The 20,527-nt window shown below is 46.6% G+C and overlaps 1 protein-coding gene across 5 annotated transcripts; it reads left to right on the top strand.

The window, feature by feature from the left end:
* Positions 1-652: 652 nt before the first annotated feature.
* Positions 653-19,702, top strand: LUC7L (LUC7 like). 5 transcript variants are annotated; one of them, XM_050906245.1, is made up of 11 exons: positions 653-827; positions 2,766-2,860; positions 7,839-7,937; positions 8,653-8,763; positions 9,437-9,580; positions 10,020-10,196; positions 11,043-11,131; positions 15,656-15,685; positions 16,641-16,805; positions 17,872-17,933; positions 19,338-19,398. In XM_050906245.1, the coding sequence occupies exons 1-10, from the start codon at positions 767-769 to the stop codon at positions 17,897-17,899; spliced, it is 999 nt and encodes a 332-aa protein (XP_050762202.1). In that variant the 5' UTR covers positions 653-766; the 3' UTR covers positions 17,900-17,933; positions 19,338-19,398. The 5 variants fall into 5 exon arrangements, with proteins under 5 accessions (XP_050762202.1, XP_050762200.1, XP_050762204.1 ...); XM_050906247.1 differs by lacking the exon at positions 17,872-17,933 and adding an exon at positions 1,597-1,667 and having other exon boundaries at positions 751-827; positions 19,338-19,702; XM_050906243.1 differs by lacking the exon at positions 17,872-17,933 and having other exon boundaries at positions 655-827; positions 19,338-19,702.
* Positions 19,703-20,527: the final 825 nt, after the last annotated feature.

Genomic DNA, 20,527 nt, shown 5'->3' with positions numbered 1-20,527 from the left:
CCTCTCCAAACACTCACACCGGCAATGCCGGGGCAGGAGCAGCAGCCATCCCGCCCGGGCACCGCTGGGCAGACATGGTGGGTGGCAGCTGATAAGCCACGGGCACCCTTCGGTCTGTTCCCTGAAGTCACCCGCCGTCACCCCCCTGCCCAGCACGGCTTGGCACAGCACAGCTTGGCATGGCTCAGCATGGCCTGGCACGGCTCGGCACAGCTCAGCAGCCGCTGTGGCCCGGCTACTGGGCCCACACTTGCTCAGCCCCGGGGACGGGTGCCGGGGCACGCAGGGGCAGCACCGTTGATGGGGGCCGGGCCCATCGCAGCGGCCCAGCGAGGAGCCAGGCTGTGGGTGCCCCCAGCCCGTCCCCCTGCCCGAGGCCTCCTCAGCCGCCGCTAACGAGGCGCCCCGCCAAGGCGGAGGAGCCGGAGCAGGCGGCCCGGCGCACACCCGCCGGCGGGGGGGGGGGGCCTTCAGCGCCAGGGCGGAGCGGCTGCCGGGCCCCGCCAGCCCGGGACCCCCCCGCCCGCCCCGCTCCGCCGCTGCCAGCCCCGGGCCGGCCCGCCGGGAGCCGCGCCCCGCCCCGCCGGCGGACTACCCGTCCCGGCATGCCGCGCGGTAGCAGGAGGGGCCGCTTCCGCCCAGCGCCCGCCGCGCGCCGCCGCCGCCGCTGAGGCCGGAGCCGCCGCCGAGGCCGCCGCCGCCGCCGCCCAGGCCTAGGCCGGAGCCGCCCGCCCGCCGCGCCCCGCGGCCCGGCCCCGCGTCCGCCATGTCGGCCCAGGCCCAGATGCGGGCTCTGCTGGACCAGCTCATGGGCACGGCCCGGGACGGTGAGTAGGGGCGGGCGGGGCCTGCAGGAAACGCCGCGGCCTGGCGGCCGCCTCAGCCGCGCGGGGCCTGGCCCGGCCCGGCCCGGCCGCTGCCCCCGCTCCGGACGTGCGGCGCGATCGGCCTTCGCCCGCGCCGAGGGACGCGGCGGGCCAGAGCCGGAGCCCCAGCCCGCCCTGCCGCGGCCTGCCCCGGCCCCGCCGAGCGAGTGGCGCGACGGGCGGTGCGGGGCGGCCGCCTGGGCGGCCCGGCGGAGCGGGCCCGGGCCTCGCCGCGCCTCGGGGCGGCCTAGCGAGCTCGGCACAGGGAGCCCGGTAGGGGTAGGCCTGCCCGGCGGAGGAGCCCGCCTCGCCCCTGGCCCTAGAAAGCGCCCGGCGTGGCCCAGCCCCGGGAGGAGCCCGCCGCTCCGGGCCCCGGCTGCCGCAGAGAGGTTTTAGGGAAAGCTCCGTGCCCAGGCCACGCCGTAGGTACAGAGGCATGTAGGTAGGTGTGCCTGCGGGAGCCGGCCGTTGTAGTTGTTGTCCAAGAAAAGAAATGTGGCAGCCTGTGCAAAATACGTTCCCGCTGCGGTTTGTATCTCCCTTCTGCGACTTGCTGAGTACTTAAATTCCCTTTGGCACATTAGCAGGGCTGTTCAGGTACTTTGCACTTTGTTTCGTAAGTGAATAAGTGCTTTTCTTTCTTTGTGTATTGAGTTGCTATTGAATTGCTTCCCATATTTTTATTTCATACAAACTGAACAATTGTGGCCCCTCTATTTTATTTATAAAGGTTCAGTGTATCTTTGCCTGCCTACATCAATCTGCAAGGGAGTTGCAGAAAAGCCTCATGTTCATCGAGCCGTGAGTCACAACCAATTTTTAAAGCTGTTATAACAAAAAAAAAAGTGTTTGCTTTTTTTTCACAAGTAACTTTAAAAGTGTAGCTTAGAAAGAAAAAAAAATAAAATAAAAAAAAAACATTTTCAGTAGACACAACATTATTCCTGGATGCTTGCGAATCCTAAACTATATTCATACTTTAGTATTACACATACCTGTGTCATATACACAGATGAGCTTTAAAATTGTCACATACCATTACCACTTTGCCTTTACTTTTATGTATCATTCCCCTGACTTCCTTACTGCAGGTGTGGGCAAGAAAACTTTTCCTTTAAAACTTTTCAACAGTGGGCATAAAATTCTGCAGCTGAGGTCTTGAAGAATGCAGATGGGTATAGTATATGTTGGAGCTCGCAGTGTGTATTGACTAACTTTGTTTCTTTTTTTATTTTTTATTTTTTTGCTTTTCTGATATTGTCTTGTTTAAGTGGCTCCTGAGTGTAAAATGTCTTCTGAGGGTGGGACATGGGTGGGAAGCACGCTTCGTGTTCCAGGCCAAGACCTACAAGATTCGTCTTTGCACGGCCTTGGAAAGCACACTGCATATTTGGTTTTCAAATCAAATGGACCGATGTCTTAATTATCAGTCAAGAAAATAGCAATCGTCTATAAAAACTGTCCAGCACAGCCCTGTTTTGTGATTCATGGCCCTCCGATAGTGTGGGTTTCGGTACCTCTTGCCCCTTCCTCACAGTAAAAAAAGGGGGGGAAAAAAAAATAAAAGGTTTTGGCTGCGAGCCAGACTGTCTGTCTCCTTTTTTCTCTTCTGGCTGTGCTGTCTCTTTATATGGATGACAGGCCTTGGACGTTACTTGGCTCGCCAACACTGTGTTTAACATGGTGTGCTGGATGAATAAATGCTAAAATAGTGTTTGTTGCCAATTATAAGTGTTCCAGAATATCCTGTTACCCTCTAAGCTTTTTTCGAGTAATTTTGGGGAGCAGGAACACCAAGTATTTTAATCTGCATATTGAGGCGAAATGATCATACCGACGTCTTTGTTCTCTTATCGGTATTCTAATGTCTCCTTATTTAAAACCACAAATGAATTTCAGGAGATGAAACCAGACAAAGGGTGAAGTTTACAGACGATCGTGTTTGCAAGAGCCACCTTCTGGATTGCTGTCCTCATGATATCCTGGCCGGAACAGTAAGTATATCCTCTGTAATAAGGAACTCTGGTGAGGCAGACATTGGTACAGCTCTTCAGGGCTCATCTGTGCATCGCGGGTAACTTCTAGGAGAGATCAGAGCTTCTGTGCCCAAGGAGCAGTCACAATTTTAATTTCTGTTTCTGTCACCTGTGCATGGAACTGCTGAAGTCAGGAGCGCTCAGGATTCGCTTGAAATGTTTTTTCTCTCTCAATCCCACGTGAAGTTGCAAGATTATTTCTCTTTTATCTGTTTGAGATCGTTAGGGCCTGAGATTTGTCCTGTGGAGGTTGCAAGATCGTAGCTAGCTTGCTGTTCTGGGTGCTCTAATTCACTGTTGCATCTTCAGGTTAGCAAGTTTTTTCTTACCAGCTGCAATAATCCTTAATCCTCAGAGCTTTTCAGTCTCCTCTCTCACCCCATGTGATGTTCTCCTGATGGAACAGCAGCTTTTTCATCATTACTGGTTGGTGTGCTAATGGCAGGTTACAGCTCAGGCCGACTTTGTCTTTAGAGTTGGTTGGTCTGAGCAGTGTGTCACTCTGCCTGACTGGTTTGAAACAGTTGAGTCGGCTCCTTCGCTGCTGCCCTCTGGGGACAGAGCTGGCTAATTTTCAAAGGTTTGGCTCACATGCTCTCTCTGAGAGCAGAAGGTGACGTGGGCTTTTAACAGTGAGATCTTGCGAAGTAAGTATTCAATTTAGGCGCCCAGATGAAAGATGCAGTCCGACTTTCAAAAGAAAATGATGCATGTCTTTTGTAATTGTTGCTGTATTACAGAATTACAGGATGGAGATGAATGTGGATGTTTGAAATCCATCTTTACCCTCACTGTTTTACACTAAATACTGTGGCGATTCTCATTGTCCATCCACTTCACCAGATTGTTTAAAGATACCATTGTTATTTATAGCCCTTCCTGCTGTTATTTCAAGAGCTGGGTTTGACACAGTGGGTTACCAACAAAGGGCTGGCACTCCTTCCTCTGTTTGTGTCGCTGTGATAGCAAGACTCTGTGACAGCACTAGTAGAAAGAGCTTTAGCAAAAGCTGCCTCGGCTCTGAGCGCTCAGACTTTAGCTTCTCAATGGCTGCTATTGCAGAAAAAGATTGGAAGAGTTGAATACCAATCTCTATATATCTCTATTTATTTTTTATTAATTTGAAGCTCAGGTATGTTTTTCAGCGATAGCTCCACCAGCCTCCATATCACCTCACTTCCATTTCAGAAATCTAAAGCTGCTTACGTCACCTTCTGCCCACCTCCATCCGTTGTGCAGGTCACTGTGGTTAGGGTATATTTTTTGACACAAGATCCTACAACAGTTTTTTGGGCCCTAGACGGTGTTTTGAAGATTCAGGCTGCCTTCTACCTCTTCTGGCACGTTTCCAGGAAGAAGGTAAATGGTGAGTCGAAGGGCTTGAATTAAGTGATGTGCGTGACTGTTGGAGGTAGTGCCAAAGCACGGAGGAAGTCTAAGGTGTTCAGATGGGTTGCGAGTCTCCTGGGGCAGAGAAGCACCTTGAGAAATCGGTTTCTTTTGCTTCTGTTGTTACTTGTCTGCAGTGAGTTGTCTCTTCCCTCTTGCTGTGGAATTTGTCCTCAGAAATCTCACACAGGAGCAGGAAGGAAGATTGCTTCTGTGCAAGTGATCTTGTGGATCACTCAATCTCGTGGTGGCCTTTAAGTGGCTGTGGAGCTCTCTACACTGCTGTCAGCAGGTTCTTGGGGGCAAGAAAAAGTATTGGTGCCACAGGTCTGTGTTGAAAGAACATGTGATGTCTGGAACAGGAGCAGCATTTCAGCTGTCAGTGCTGCCAGCACAGAATGAAACTTAACTGGAATGTGCAGGCTTTCCTCGTGATCTCGGTCAGGTTCACTGGCATCTTATGGTGCTCCATTAAGGGAAGAGGTGTGTGGGTGAATCAGCCTCAGCTGGATGGGGTAGCATCCGTCTCTGGATGTGTATTATTGCAGAAATCAGGACCTTGGATCTTTTTGTAAACTTCCAACAGATGCTCCAAGCCTTCTGGTGCTGGTTATGTTGCATCATCCCCCTGAAGGCATTGTTACTGCTGCATCCTTCATGTGTGCAGATATTCCTTAGTGGGAGGCTGATTGGAGACAAGCAGGAAGCTGGATCCCTTGGGTAGCTGTGCTCAGTGAAATGTGATGGAGTCCCATTCACTGACCTTCAGGTGCAGAGTAAGAGAAGGAGTCCAGACTGTAAGTAAAGCTCTGGAATATTCCTGAGAGCTGCAGAAGGCACGTTGATGTTTGCTTTGTTTAGGTGCGCCAACATTCCTGGTCCTAAGAGCCTTTGGCCCCAGAAACTTATCTAAACTTGTCACTAAATAAGCTACAGTGCTTCTCTTTTTGGTCTCCATGGGAAAGGAGAAAAATTCTGGGAGAACACAAGTTAATTTAGTATGCCCATGTGCTGTTATCAGGGGACTTGTTATTTAGCTTGTTAGTGGCCTGCACTGAGTTAGCTCTGCAGCTAACGGTAAGCATATTTCTGTCACAGTACTGCAGCACATTCAGAGACGGCATCAGCTGGTAATCCACCTGAATTTTAGCTCCACTAATAAGTGGACAGATGAGTCTGAAAGCTGCCCAGGTAGAACATAGCTTGGAAATTACATTCAGGGAATTTATTGTGTCCCCTACTGGGAGTTATGAGTGAGCTGAAATCTGTAGTTTGCAGAACTGTTTCGTGGAGGTCTGCGCTTTCCTTTTTTTACTTGGGCGAAACTCTGCAGCTCTGATTACTCTTAAAGAGCCTTCCTCATGGAAATAGACTTTCTGGTGAGTTAGTTTAGTGGAGCTCATAAGAGATACCTCAGAATTTGGATTGCTCAGCAAATGTGAGCAGGACTAATTATCAGTGGCATCTAAACGTATTAAATCTTTGTGTGTATGGGGGGTTAAATCTTTACTCAGGCTCTGCTGGTTACCTGTCTCAAATACCTGTATTATAAACCCGCCACGGGTATTGACTGGAGCAAGTCATGATCACTGCTGGAAAGGGTGAGTATTTGATGACAGGCCTCCCTGAGACGAGAGGATTCTTTGAGACAGAAGGGCTAGTGATCTTACTGAAGCGAGCAATGCCTGTGGAAGTCTCCTTGCACCTAGATCATCTCCAAGGATGTGGAGGAAGACTTGAGGTTTGTATGCCGGTGAGACCTGAATGTTCTCCCCCAGAGGAAGAGGTTGAGGGATTCGTTGCCTTTTAACAAACAGGGAGAGGAATACAGAGCACGCTGTCAGCTATTCTGAAGTTGTGGGTTGGAGCTGCTTCTCTGAAGTGGCTCAGCTTGCAAGAAGAGTTCAGATAAGAATACTTATGATCTGTGACAATCACATCTAATATTGCTATTTTCTCCCTATATTGGAAAGGAATCGGTAGAATAACCATAAGAATAAAAGATTTAAGTCACATCATGAGAAGTTATTTTTGTGGTAAAATAGCAGTAGCTCGCTAGCATTCTTTGAAGAGGCTTGCCTGAAGATGAACATGATTAAGCTCTGAAAGTACTGAATGCTTTTTTTTGTAGGCATTAAATTTCTACCATTAGAGAGCTCAGCAGGACTATTCCTGGATACAGTGTCTGTTTCTGTAGCCTGCTGCCTGTGGCCTCCTGTTTCTGGTAAATCTGAGCAAAATGAGGAAGACTAAATAGTGGCAAGCCACCACTTTTGTTTAAAAAAGAAAAGCTAATAACACAGGTAACTGCTGAAACTCAGAGCATTCCCTGGTGGAGCTTGCTTAGTTACTCTGCTTCATTCTAAACACTTCCATTGCTGCTGTCCGAGTGCATTGCTTCACATAGGTGTCCCTGGCACCCCCAGCTCTAGTTTGTGATGTTCCGCAGGGATTGTGTGTTGATCCCGATTTAGCTGCATTTAGATTTTTCTGCAGTTCAGTGAGTTGACACCTGTTGTGCTGTGTTCAGGTTTGGGCTCCTTGGGACTGGTGGTGACTGGGTGAGAAGAGGATGGCTGGTGGTGACATGTACCCTGCCATTCGTACTTTGGCTCACACTTAGGCCTTTTATTATTTTGGCTTTCAAAACGTCATATTCTTTTTCTATTTTAAGAATAAGAGAAATGTTCTCTGTTACATATTGATAATGTCAAAATGCAATTTCCGTGTTTTGAGAGCATAATTAACTTTGGCTCATGTGGCTGTTAACGACTAGGTTAGGGGGAAAATAACAAATTTAAATATCATCGACTGCAATGGGAGTGAAGGGCAGCATGCAAATCAGAGCTTTGTGGGAAGGGAGATGCTCTCAAGAAGTCTCTCATTAGATAGGCTTATGCGTAGGAATTGGCTTTGCTGGGCAAGTTTTAAAACTCCAGGCTGCAGCTGAATGTGGGAAGGGGCTAGCTGTAGAATTATGAGTCTGTTGTTGCTGAGCGTAGGTTTGTGCTTTCCTACTGTCCATAGCCCTTATTCCCTTAAGTCCGCTTGTTCTTGATAGGAAGCATTCTGTCTGTGTTCTATGATTTGGTATCTTTCAATATGTTACTAGGGCTCATCCTGGCGCAGATGTGCTTTTCCAGGTGAGCTTTAAACAGGGCACAGAGCTGTATGTTTTACTGTGCTGTAGCTCTATAATAGGAGGCATTTGGAGTTAGTGCCTGTTGAAGGAGTTGCTGCTGCAGCGTGCTGCGCCCTCCCAGCTCCCTCCCAGCAATTTCTAAGGCTGTGCTGTGACCTAGAGCAGGAGTAGGACTGGACTTCAAGCATTTGGGGTGTTTTAATATTGTTCCAGGAACACCTAAAAGAGGGGTTTTAGCAAGCATGTTGTTCTTCTGGCTAGTTCTGTTCCTGACAGGTTAAGAGGAAGCTCTTCTTCCTAAAGAGGCTGTGTTTTGATATGATACAGTTGGCAAGAGTTAAGTATCTGCTGCTTGTTGCTATAATGGAGGGTTCTTACATTGATTTTCCTTTTTCTTTTCAACAGCGAATGGACCTGGGAGAATGTACAAAGATCCATGACTTGGCACTGCGAGCAGATTATGAGATTGCAAGTAAAGAGAGAGATCTGTTTTTTGAGCTGGATGTGAGTACGGAGAAATTTTAGTTACTTTTGTGGAAACTGCCTCTCGAAGTTACTTGGCTGAACAATAGAACTCAGTGGGCATTTCAGCTAGCCATGTTATTTGATGTGTTATCTGACAAGAATGTACAGCCCCTGCCCGAATGCCAGCTTGATTGCTGACTTGAAATTGTAAAAGTAATTATGGCCCTTGCAACCCCATTAGTCCAGCTAGCTGGGAGGCTCCTCTGGCATTCCTTGCATCCCACACCTGCTGCTCTGTACCAGGTCATTGTAACCTGGCGGCCCGTCCCAGGAGGAGATTTGACATTAAAAGCCCTCTGCTCTGTGGTTTCACTTTTGCCAGATTTAGCTTTCTATAATGGAACAAATCAAGTAGAAGAACAATTCAGTCTTCCCTTTTCATGTTATTCCAGTGCTTTTGTCTTTGCACCTGTTGCTCATGCGTTGAAAGTTTCAGTGCAAAGCAGTCTTCATGTGAGCATCCTGTTATGTGTCAGAATAAAGGAACTGCGTCAGGTTCCAGACAGATGACAGGCTTAAGGGCAGGGATCAAATTTTACTTTTTCTGCAAAGTGTCATATATTTTTTCTCAAGGCATCTGTTCTTGAGGTTGGTTGTACATTATACAGAGATTGCACCAGCTAGCTGTTGGCTGTCAAAGCTAGGTCTGGCACAGAGAGCACCTTTATTCATAATTCTTTGTCTGAACATGCAGGCGATGGATCACCTGGAATCCTTCATCGCAGAGTGTGATAGGAGAACAGAGCTGGCCAAGAAACGCCTGGCTGAAACACAGGAAGAGATCAGTGCCGAAGTGTCTGCAAAGGTATTGTCCTCTCATTAAACGTTTGTTCTGCAAGTCTGTGTGAGAGCACTGGTGCTCTGTTGTCTCTGACACCACTGATACTGGGAAGTTAAGCTCCACAAAGGCCTTGTGGATTCCAGCCATCCTCCTCAAATGCTGCTCTGGCCGTTCTTGAGACAAACTTACTGGTTCAGAGGGCCATAGTAGCATAAAACATGAACTCTGAAATAGGTTGCTTTAGCATGGCAATAAAGCATATCGGTTTCCCCCCCACACTATTCAGCGTTAATGTAATAGCTTAGAATAGTAAATCCATCCCATGATTGTTGTCTTTTCACTTAGTAAATGCTCATGGAGTTTCCTCCTTGGGAACTTGCTTCACGGGGACAATACAAAGCATTTCTGAAGCTGGTTTTGCGGACTCTATTCTGTCCTGCAAGCCAGAAATGTGCTGCTGTTTGCTGATGATGTCCTCTCCGTGTCCACTTTCTCTCTTTGCTGTGTGTCTGTGACTGCTTTGCCTGTACTTGGCCCACCAATCCCTTTTTGTTGGGACTCCTTTGACTTTTGGAGATCTATGGTCATCTTCCAACAACTGCTTTTATTAAACAGTATTTTTTAGAGAAAAAGGAAAAGTCATCCTGCAAGCTTTAGCAAGTTTTTTGTCTTATTAAAAACACACTGTTCTCTTTAGGCAGAGAAAGTACATGAGCTGAATGAAGACATCGGAAAACTCCTAGCTAAAGCTGAACAGCTGGGAGCTGAAGGAAATGTTGATGAGTCTCAAAAGATCCTGATGGAAGTGGAGAAAGTCCGAGCAAAAAAGAAAGAGGCAGAGGTATGGCATTGGTTCTCCTATGAATTGTAATAGCGGACTGGGCTAGGCTGAGTACATGACAAAAAAGCTGGGTAGTTCCTACCTCTTTTCCGATGTTGCCAGCACCTGCTTTTTTAGTTTCAGCCATGTGCCAGCAAGCGGTTGGCAGTGTAGTGTGGTAGATGAAGAAAAGCTTTTTAGAAACTTTTATCTGGTGAAGAGAGCTGACTGGGGCGGGGAGGGATTTGTCCTCTGAAATGTTTGGTCACTAGTCACTTGCAGGGGTAGACTGTCAGGTTAGCTGTGCTCGCAAAGCATTTTGTGTGGCACCTCCTTTATATTGAGGGTGGGTTTTTTGATTCTTGAAAGCGGCAGTGCAATTCTTTGCAGGGGTTTCCCTGGAGGGTTGTGACTATGTAAGGCTTCCCTGACGTTTGCATGGTTTTTTGCCTCCCTTTAGGAAGAATACCGAAATTCAATGCCTGCATCCAGTTTCCAGCAGCAGAAGCTGCGTGTGTGTGAAGTTTGTTCAGCATATCTGGGTCTCCATGACAACGACCGGCGTCTTGCTGACCATTTTGGAGGCAAATTACACTTGGGTTTCATTCAGATTCGTGAGAAACTGGATCAGCTGAGGGTAATCCTCTCTGTTTTAAACCTTCTCCTTGTAGTTTTGAAGATATTCAACACACTTATTAAATTAGTACAGAATTCTTTGCAGAGCGCTTGTAAAAGCCCAGAAATTTCTGATTGCGGAATCCCTGAAACTTCAAATGGAGGTTTGCATAGCCTCGTCTTGGGTTTGGTTCTGTAATTTCTGGGTAACTAAATATGTGCCCTCAGAATTAGTCAAACCAGACCACTGCTGTCTTTTATTCCTTAGAGCATTGGTACAGTCACCTGTCTCATTAATATGGCTGAAATTTGTCACGCTGGGTTTTTTAACTTTGAGACCTCTTAACAAAATGCTCGAACTGAAGTTTCACATAGTGCTGTCAGTGAAAAAGGTCTTCAGTAGCTGAAGTGATTTGAAGTTTTCTGAAGTGGTTTGTAATGGAGTTGCGGTACTGGTCTTGCTTGCGAACGGGGACCTTTAGCCTGCTCGAGTAAGAGTTGTGATTCCTGTGCCTTATTCATTAGGCAGCATATAGAGGTCAGTGCCTCGATCATTGGCGCAAGGCCAGAGCACTGTTTCATTGTGTGTTGTGTACACTCATGGTGAGACAGTTCTTGCCCCAAAGCTTACGGGCTTCTTTCTTAGAGCACAAGCACTCCAAGCAGAGAGTGGCATTTCTTGCACTGATATATGTTAGTGAAGTTGTGAGGAAAATGAGAACCTTGATAGAGATCTTGACTAGTACATAAAATGCAGTGAAACGGTTCTTTGTCGAACTACTTTTGTCTTACTATCGGAATAGTCTCCCTGCAGTTCTCTCTGACCTGTTACTGTATGGCTGAAATACAATGTGGACTTTTTTCCTAGAAAACAGTGGCAGAAAAGCAAGAGAAGAGAAACCAGGATCGTTTGAGACGGAGAGAGGAGAGAGAACGAGAGGAGAGAATGGGCAGACGGTGAGTGGAAGCTGATAACTGGCTTGTGAAGTTGATTTTGAAATAGTCTGATTTCTTGTATCTGAGCGTTGCAGGAAAGCAGCATCTGCTGCTGGAGTAGCTGTTGGACGTGCTCCGGATGCTGTGTGAGCACCTTGGCATTCAGTTAAAAATTAAAACAAATGCACAAAACCCCCAGCTTAGAGTGATTGTATGTGTATTGTTTTAACCTCCATTGTGTATCTGAAAGATGTGAGCTCCTTGTAGTCTTCAGGCTTATATTGGTCTAGTCCCTGCCTTTGGGAATCTGAATCTGGATAAAATGCCCTCATCCAGATCCCTGCATCTGAGTGGAAAACTTTAAGATGAGTGAGGGCTAGGTCTGCTCAAAAGGCGCTAGTCATGCAAAAATTCCCTGGACAGCCCTCCTCACTTCTAGGCTAGGAGGTGACAACAGAATGGAGCTGGTATCCGTGAGCTAGATCATGGGCTGCCTGTCTTGCTCCCATACTTTTCTACCATAACAATGTGGTGCTTTTGGCACAGCTTTGGAAAACACTTCCTAGGGGATCTGAGGGATCCCAAGGAGTGGCTGCTTCTGGTGGTTGTGGCCATATGTATCACCTTCTGCTCATACGTGTATAATCCTTGAGCAGTGGGAGTGGCTGCAACGTCGGTATTCTCAGGACAAGCTCTTCTGCGTCTTGGCAGCTGAACTGGAAAAACTATTTTTTCTGTACTTGAACCGAATGGGCGTCTTGTGTGTAAACAGCTCAGTTGAACAGCCTGGTGTGGAGAGGGTGGTTATTTGCAGTGGTCAGGCAGAGGAGGCAGCTGAGTAGGAATGCTGTTCTCATTGTCACAGCATCTCCCCAGTTACCTCACGTGTTTCTCCTCTTGTACTACTTGCATCAAAAAAACTAACCTTGCTGCCTGTGGAGAGCATTTTCTGACCCTCAGTGTCAACTGAGGAGTGTGTTTCAGCCATCCATGTCTGAAGCATATGAGATACGTAACTGCAGTATGCTCTAAGATGGTGCTGGCTTCTGGGTGTACATTGCTGGGAATGCTAGCGAATAAATACCAGAATTGAAGCAGCTTGGTTTTCTGTGGTCTGCAGCTTGGAGATTTTGGTGTATTGTGAAGATGTAAGCCCCAAATTGTAATGCATTCTCCAATTAGGATGTTTTATGTGGGTTTTCTCTCTCTGTGGATTGCCTGGTGTCATATGAAGCACCAATTTGTGCTGCAGCTTTCTCCTGAACTGCAGCACGTTCTGTCGAGCCTCACAACTTTCTGGCATCCCTGCAAGATTGTCAGTAATGCAGTTATATTTGGGAGCTGCAGAATCTGGAACTGCCTGATGAGTGCAGGATTTAATCGAAAGGAACTGCTGTTGCAGTCATGACATAGCATGCTGTTGCTACGGTCAGAAAGATGGAAATGAAACAAGAAGTGTCTTCCTGTGCAGCTGCTTCGTGGCAGGCTCTTTCAGACCCACAGTAGGACCATAATCTAACCTGGACTCAATGTGTCTGTCTCCATGGTGCCTCTTCTTGGAGGTCATTTCTGTGTGAAAATTGCTCAACAGAGTTACCTTCAGGAAGAGTCCTCTGGATCTCTTAGTTGGTCTGCATCTCCCCAAAATGCTGGCTTTCTTCCTCCTGTGGCATGTCTGTGGTTTTGTTTTTGTGGTTTTTAAAAAAAAAAAAAAAGCCCTCAGTTCTTGAGAGTTAAGGAGCCTCTTGTGTTCACAGGTAGTCCGTATAAGGATGCATCTGATGAGGAGGTTTGAAGACCGCTTTTGAATGTTTAATGCTTTCAATGTGAAGGGTTCAAGAACTGCATTGAGTTGGCCTAAAGTCTGAGTTCTTGCTGACTCCATATGTGGCACTACTTAGAGACTGCGGCCAGCCTTTGCTCTCGCTCTGTATGGAGGCGTCTCGGTGCTCCTCTGTTCAGATACCAGAGAAAAACTTGTTATGGAGGAGCCAGGAGTGCCATACAGAGGAGGTCAAATTACTTCCCTCTCCAAAGAAGGAAGATGTTTTCCCAGTGGATGCTCAGTGTCAGAACTGAGATTAGAGCCAGATTTCTCGATTTGCTAGCACCTTATCCACTGGGAGCTGTGCAACACCGTGCTTACAGGGGCATTTTTCCATTGAAAACTAATCGGTAACTTCTACTGCCTTTCAGACTGCCTCTCTTAACCAGGGCTTGATACTTTAAGGAACCACAGAAAACATGTTTCCTTTATAAGTCTTCCTGTCATATCTTCATATGCGGCATCTTCATGGTGTTATTCAGTAAGAGAAAGAGTACTGCTTGACTTTGAGAACTCTTTGGTGATTTACAGGCACTGCGACATACTATAGAAACCTGTAGATTCACTTTGTGCAACTACCTCTCTAAGACTTTATTAATTTGTCAACTAAACTGTGATTTCCACATAGGAGTGAGTGAACTGGGTTGTCACCCCTAGTAGGAAATAAACAGAAGTCCTTTGTTTGGTGTTGCTGGTGACTGCGGGCTACCCAGTAATCTCTTAAGACTGAAATTCTGTGGAGAGGTGGCATGCTTGGAAGCGCAGACCTCGGTATTTGCTTCCAGAGTACACCAGCAAACAAGTCTAGGTGGAGTTGCCAAATGAATTTCCTTTGTATTACATTGGACAAAACAGAGGTTTTGAAACTCAGCACATAGCCTCTGTGATGCAGGGACAAAAAAGAGGAAGAAGTAAATAAATAAACATGCTCAGCCTCTCACTCCTCTGGACAGCAGTGCTGTCTCCTGCTGTATACTGATTCAGGCTAGTAAGGAAAGTGCTGTTTCGCGGGATGCTTCCTGAATTCTGAAGTCTAGTGCTAGAGAGTGATTATCGGGAGTTTATTGTGCATACTCCTGCTCAGATCATAGGCGTGGAAGGGCAGCCAGGCTTTTCAGGGGATGTGGAAGGGCTTTGTGTGGATATGTGCACCGGTGATTCAGAATAAAGTGATCAGGAGGAAAAGAACATTAAGAACTTGGAGTAATTACAACCACCAGAAAAATTCAGCTGCCTGCCATGCATCTACAGGAGGTCCTGCTGCTCTGTCAGGTTCTGTTACATGAAAAAGGAGGTGTGTGGTTGTTGCCTTGCTCTCCTGGTTTATCAGCTTTTCCTTCATCTGGTCGTCTTGTGTGTTGCCTCAGCGCATGGTTCATTTGCCTGACTCCCAAATTCAGCTCCACCTTGTTTACAGTCCTTCTACCTGAATTCCTTTCTAGATTTTGGTTTTTTTTTTTTCTTTCTACCGTGATTGAACAATCCCATTTCATTGTGAAGGAATGTCAGTGCACATTGATTCTCTTAATCTTGTCTTATCCAGGTATGGTTTTAAATAATATTATTAAAATAGATGCTTCTCTATTGCGTTTTAAAATTTTGTCTGTGTGTAGCTTTCAGCTGCATCTCCTGTTACAGTGCCAGAACAGCTCTGTGGCTGTGCAAATGGAACACCCCCTGTGAGTCTGTATGCAGTGGGGAGATGGAAGCAGTTACGAGAGCGAGTCTCTAAGTCACTAAACGGGGAGACTGGCCTCTTCTCAATTAAAGAAAAAGAGACCGTTCAGGCAGTGCGTGACGTTTTGGTGTAAGTTGGCACTGAAATGTGGCCATAGAGAAAGAGGGAGGGCGTATCTTTCACGTGGAGTGGTATTTTAAGTGGTGCCGAGTAATGGTGCTTCAGAAGTTGAAAGAATTGTGACATTGTTATTTACAGACTGTCAAAAGCTAACGCTTACAGCATCAAGCTGCGAGTGCCGCACATGAGCTCTGAAGCCATGGGAATGTGAGAGAGAATAGTGAGGTTTGGATGATTCTTCTCAAGTGGCTTTCTAAGTCTGGGACGAAGGATTTTCAGGATATTTCTCAGTTACTTTTCAGTAATAGTTCTTCCCTTGCGTCTGTCTCCCCTCTTTTCTAGCTCATCTTTCTCAAACAGGGAAAAAAATCATTGATGCACATTTCCTTCTAACGTTTGTTAAATAAATATAATGAGTGAGAAAATGCTGTTTTCTCTTTATTAAAACCTTTTTAATGTGCAACTTCCTCAAAGGAACCAAAATCAGAAGACAGTCAAGTGTCTTTCTGACTGGAGAGTGGCACTTTTTCTTGAAAATGTTAGAGTTGAGCTAGTCGATGTTAGATTGCAGAGGGTAAAGAGTATATAACAAATATGCACAGCAAACTTAAAGTCGGAAAAGTTCATTGTGGTGCTTTATTAACAGAAACTGAATTGGTTTGTAGACCTTTTCTGTTCTGACAGGAAGCTCTGCATGTAGAAACTAGTGTTTCTACGAAGTTCTTCAGTTTTTGACAAATTCTCCCTGCCCCCCAAATTGAAGCTAATTAAAGGTTTTAATGGCAAGCGCTTTTTTAACTGACATATTACTTGGGGTATTGTTGCGTTGCTGTGAAGAGCTGCCAGGGTGAATGGGTTGTTTTATTAAAAACCCACTGACTATATCATACCTCCTCTTGCTTAACTCTCCTCTTCTTTCTAGGTCTGGATCAAGAAATAGAGATCGTCGAAGGTGAGTGCGCAGTTCTCCTACAGTTCTCCCAAATGCCTGTTTGTGTTTCTATCTAGCTACTGAGGTTTTTTCCCGGGCCTCACAAATGGAGTTCACTCAGTGCCCCAGTCTCTTTGTTTTGCTCCCTGAAAGAAATGGCAACTACTGCTTCGGCACCTCAGTGGTGCTGTGCAACTTAATGTCACTCGTTGGGCTGTACAGCAGATGCTGGCTAGCCTGGTCAGGACAGAGGGTGCTGCGTGCTCCAGAGTACGAGTCTAAGAATGTACTTGATGCCTCTTTCAATAAATGTCTAATATACTTTCATAGTTTTAATGTCTGAAATATATCTGTTACATCTATAATACCTCAGATGAAAAAATACAGAGATTCAAGATTAAAGCCCCCACATCTCTGTTAAGAGCTTGCCTTAATGGTATGACAGCATTCTCTGTGATCATGTACCTGGAGATCTTCCTCTCTACTGCTTTCCATATACATTGCCATCCTTTGTTTTGTTTTTAGAGCAGATTGAAACAGATCTGCTTCTAAAGTGCAGTACTTTCACAAGGGAGACTCTCTTTTGGCAGACTGCCACATGGGTTATGGTAATTTCACATGCCACTTACTTTGGCCTCTGTTCTACTTACACAGGCCTCACTTTGAGTGAGACACGGTTGGTAAGCTCTGCTCTAGGTATCAGCACGTGCTTACATTAATGGTGGGAGCTTTTTATATAAGCTTCCCAGCAAATTGAATTTACCCATTGGCATTTTGTTGGTAGCATGAGGCCCAGGAGGGAGATGCCCACCCTGTGGGTGATCTGCCTTCTGTGTTGGCAGGGATGCGGCTAGGGGGGTGAGTGCTGATGCTCTGGATATTTGTTACTCGGGAATGTCTGAGAGATGGGCTCAGGTATGCAGATCCGATGTACTGGCCTGTCTCCTGAGTCTGAGGCAATCTGTGTCCTCTTCAGATCACGGTCTCGGGATAGGAGGCGAAGACGCTCGAGATCAGCTTCCCGTGAACGGCGGAAGTCTCGCTCCCGGTCCCGAGACCGACACAGACGCCACCGGAGCCGTTCCCGCAGCCACAGCAGAGGTCACCGACGGGGGTCCAGAGACAGGAGTTCAAAACACAAGTATGTATTGCTGACATGAGTGCTTTTGGAAAGGGGAGTCCTTGGCATCACAGTGAGCCTCCCCAGTCCCTTAGAGCAAGCAGGAGTATGACCGGTTTCTCAAGTTAGCAGCTGCAGTGTCCTGTACACTGCCTCCTGGGCCAAAGCAGGATTTCCCAGCGGCTGTTCGTAGATGGCCTCACGTGAGAGCAGTAGGGCAGTAACTGTACGGCGAGATCCCAGCTTGAGAGGAGAGTCTAGGAGATAGAACTGGTTCCCTGCTTTGCAGTGCTGAGCCTTGAGAAATTGCTGGTTTTCTTGTATGAGAAGCAGCACAAAGGCCTGCTTGAGCTAACTGAGCCTCCCCAGGCCTGTAAAAGCCAAGTAACTGAGAGGCAGTTTTGACGTTACATTTCTGTGGTTACCTTCTGCTTCCCAGCTTCTTTCTCTCAGTGCTGGCATGGGGAAGGAAGTGTATGATTTGGGATCTGGGGGAAGTCTTCTGTTAGAAGGCTGCTTGAGAGACACAGTTCTTCAGGCATCTGCACTGGAGGGAGGGGAAAAGGAAGCCAGGAGGAGGAGTATACCATTCTCCTGTCGCTGAGGAGAAGTGCTATAGTCCGAAGAAGGGCTTTAAGTCTCTTCTGAAACTCAGCAAAACACCCACTGTGTTGGAGGATGAGGCAAGCATATGTAGGAGTATTAGAAAAACTGAAAGGAATCATTGTGTTTCCTTACAGCCCTTCTAAGCCCAGGAGCAAGTCTATCACCGGGTGCTTGCTGAAGTTAGATCTGGCTTTTTTAAAATGCTCCTAATTAATAGAGGAGTGCTTTAGCACTGTCTCACCTGATTAGGCACCACCACTGGAGTACAATTCTAGAAACAAACCTACTGTTATGAGTCTTGTGTCACTTTAGCTAAGGGGTAAGAACAGGTTTTAAAGACTCCTGATGAAGGGGAGGGAAATAATGGTCTGAAAAAACAAGTCTGTTAATAATTGAGGGGGGTGTGTAAATACTGTTGATTCTCCAATGGCTGAGATACTAAAGTCCTTTTTTAAATCTGTCTTGAACATGAAAAATAAAGACAAGAAGTTTGGACAATTAGGAAGTGAGGAAGACCCTGTAATAACTATTACTAAAGAGCAGGTAAGGGATTACTTCGAAAACCTTGAACACATTCAAATCAGCCCATCGAGATTGTAGGGGGATTGGCTAGCTGACATACTTCCACAAAATTACTGAGAACTGGGGAGAGACCAGGATCAGTTTAAGAAAATAAAACAAAAACAAGAGAACAAACAGAAAAACCCTGGTCCCTGAAAGAGTGTAGCTTCTGTTTTCACTGTGAGAATTAATGAAACCTGCATTCAGGTTCTGCTGGTCTGAGGTCTCACTTGTATAAAGAAATGGAGAGCCTGTCGCAGGATCTGGAGATCTCGAGGTAGGAGGACTGCAGGCAGCAGGCATTGTTGTGGGAACAGGCAAAGAGTTAATCTCATCAGACCGACTCATGTTGTCTTCTGGTTAAATTACACAATTTAATGGAAATGAAATGGCTCGTGATACAGAGGGCTGTAAGGTTTTAATATATCAATTGTGTAGTATTTCCAAACCTTACAATCAACATGAATGAAAGCTGGAACCTCTAACGTACCTGCCAGGTCCTCTTCTTGTGACTGTAAAGAAGAACCTGCATACTGAGTCCTAGAGTAAAATGGGCTGGCTCTGTGGGGTCTGTGAAAGCCTCTGCCTAGTTCTGAAGGGGTACGGGCTGCTAGAGCTCATTCAGGATCAGCACCTTTTGAAGGCTGCTAGTCGATAAGCTGGCACGATTCATAGAGGAAAACAGCCTTTTCAGATTGGACCTAACATGAAGCCTTCTGCTTAATTCTGTGTGGGCCGATACAGTGAAGCACTGCTGAAAATCTGCAGCCGTCATTTGGGCAGGCTGTGAAAAGATCTGCCCATGTTGTGGGCTGTGAATATAAATCCGTATCATCCTGACTTTGAACCCAGGATGCTGCCAAGGACAACGCTTGTCAGGATGCAAAGTAAAAAGCCCAGGGCTGAGCAAGCGTTTGAGGCCAGAGAATACAGTTGGTATTTAAAGCAGTTGAGCAGAAAGTCACTAGCTTAGCGCATAATGAAAAACGACTTTAGAAGACACAGATAGAGCTGAGTGATAGACGAGGAAGAAATTGCAGGCACTTTAGTGTGGCCCAGTAAACTTAAGTAAAATAAGGGGCCCAGGGAAGACCTCAGAGAGCCCCTGTGGCAACAGCTTGAAAGGATCACTCTAAGGAGAGAGTAACAAAGGCTGCGGCGTGCACTCAGCGCTGCAAAAGTGGCGTTCTCCTACCTAAAGCTCAGAGAGGGCCCAGGGTTGCTGTCTCGGGGGACGCCACTCCCGACATCACAGTACCTAGGCACATTTCTGTAAGAAACTTGGTTATGCCACAGCCCTGCTAGGGAAAGATGATGTCATTGTGTGCATATTTGAAAATTCTTTTAGTTGTGAAGCTTATAGCGACGGTTTACTTTGTACTTCAGATCTTCTAGAGATCGATCTTCAAGAGAAAAGTCACGAGACAGAGAGAGAAAAGAGAAGAGCTCTTCTGAGAGGCGGCACGAGAGCACAAATGGCAAATCTCGTTCCAAGAGATCAGAAGAGAGAGAAGCTGGCGAGATCTGAACTCAAACGATCTGTGTTGCACTGTAAATAGTCTGATAAACATTCTACACAAAGCCTAAATTTCCCATTTATATTTACTGAATACAACTCATCTTTTGTAGTTTGGAATTTTTATTGTTTGGCAGATAGCTGTGAGTTTGTAGAGACACAGAGTTACGTACTGTTTAACAGGATTTTGTTTTAGTAGGAATAAATAAATCTGGACGGATCGTTTTCAATTCAGGCCAGTGGTTGACACACTGTCTTTGTCCCGACCCAGCGAACGCGGCAGTCAGGGGCAGTGCTGTGGTCGGAGACCTGAGCTGCCGTGACGTTTGTAACGCTTCAGCCCTTTCCAAAAGATCTACCTGACCCTTTGTGAGCACACCAGTAGCGCTGGTTCTCAATTAATTAATTCTTCCTTCTGTTTATATATGTTAAAGAATTCAGAAGTGTTGTTTTTTTTTTTTTTTTCTCCTTTTAGCGCTTAGCCACCTCATTTTTATGTCTCCAGCATTTGAGAGTTGCCTCACTATTCCAGCTAAGTCAAGACAGACAAAATTTGGCCCCGATCTGCCTGTTTCGAAAGCTGTTCATCTTTGTGAGGATGACCAGATCGGCTGGAGCACCTTTCTAAGATGGGCTTAAGTCTGGTTTTAGTACCTTTACAGATCAGATACCGGGTGTAAACGAAACAGTGGAAAATCTGGACTGATTTTTCTAGAGGAGTACAGCCACAGCTAGTCTGCCTAATTACCGTGCACTCCAGAGTCAGCGCTTCCTCTGTGGAGTTTTCTGACTTGCAGAAAAAGCGTTGGTGTATGTTTTTCAAAGGCCGGTCAGGCAGAACGTGGCCGAGTGGCAGAGGTGACTCGGGATAGAGCAAAACCCAGGGGCCGGGCGAGGAAAGGAGTCGCCCGTGTCGGTGTGTACCGCTTCTCCTGGCACCGAGGCACCGGCTGTGTCCTAACACGTGTGGGAGGAATTTGCATATTGTAACTAGCTTATTTGTAACTAGGTTTATTTTACGCTAGGGGAGGAAGGCCGCCTTGCTGTGCCAGCCACAGTC

This window comes from Gymnogyps californianus, chromosome 15 (genome assembly GCF_018139145.2).
Source record: "Gymnogyps californianus isolate 813 chromosome 15, ASM1813914v2, whole genome shotgun sequence".
In the NCBI taxonomy this organism is placed as follows: Eukaryota; Metazoa; Chordata; class Aves; order Accipitriformes; family Cathartidae; genus Gymnogyps; species Gymnogyps californianus.
This window is presented reverse-complemented; position numbering and strand designations above follow the sequence as displayed.

Excerpts from the sequence above, each read along its gene's own strand:
- LUC7L (XM_050906243.1), top strand. The coding sequence starts at position 767 with ATGTCGGCCCAGGCCCAGATGCGGGCTCTGCTGGACCAGCTCATGGGC. Across the intron at positions 7,938-8,652 it reads ATCTGTTTTTTGAGCTGGAT|GCGATGGATCACCTGGAATC; the intron begins GTGAGTACGGAG and ends CTGAACATGCAG. Across the intron at positions 8,764-9,436 it reads GTGCCGAAGTGTCTGCAAAG|GCAGAGAAAGTACATGAGCT; the intron begins GTATTGTCCTCT and ends TGTTCTCTTTAG.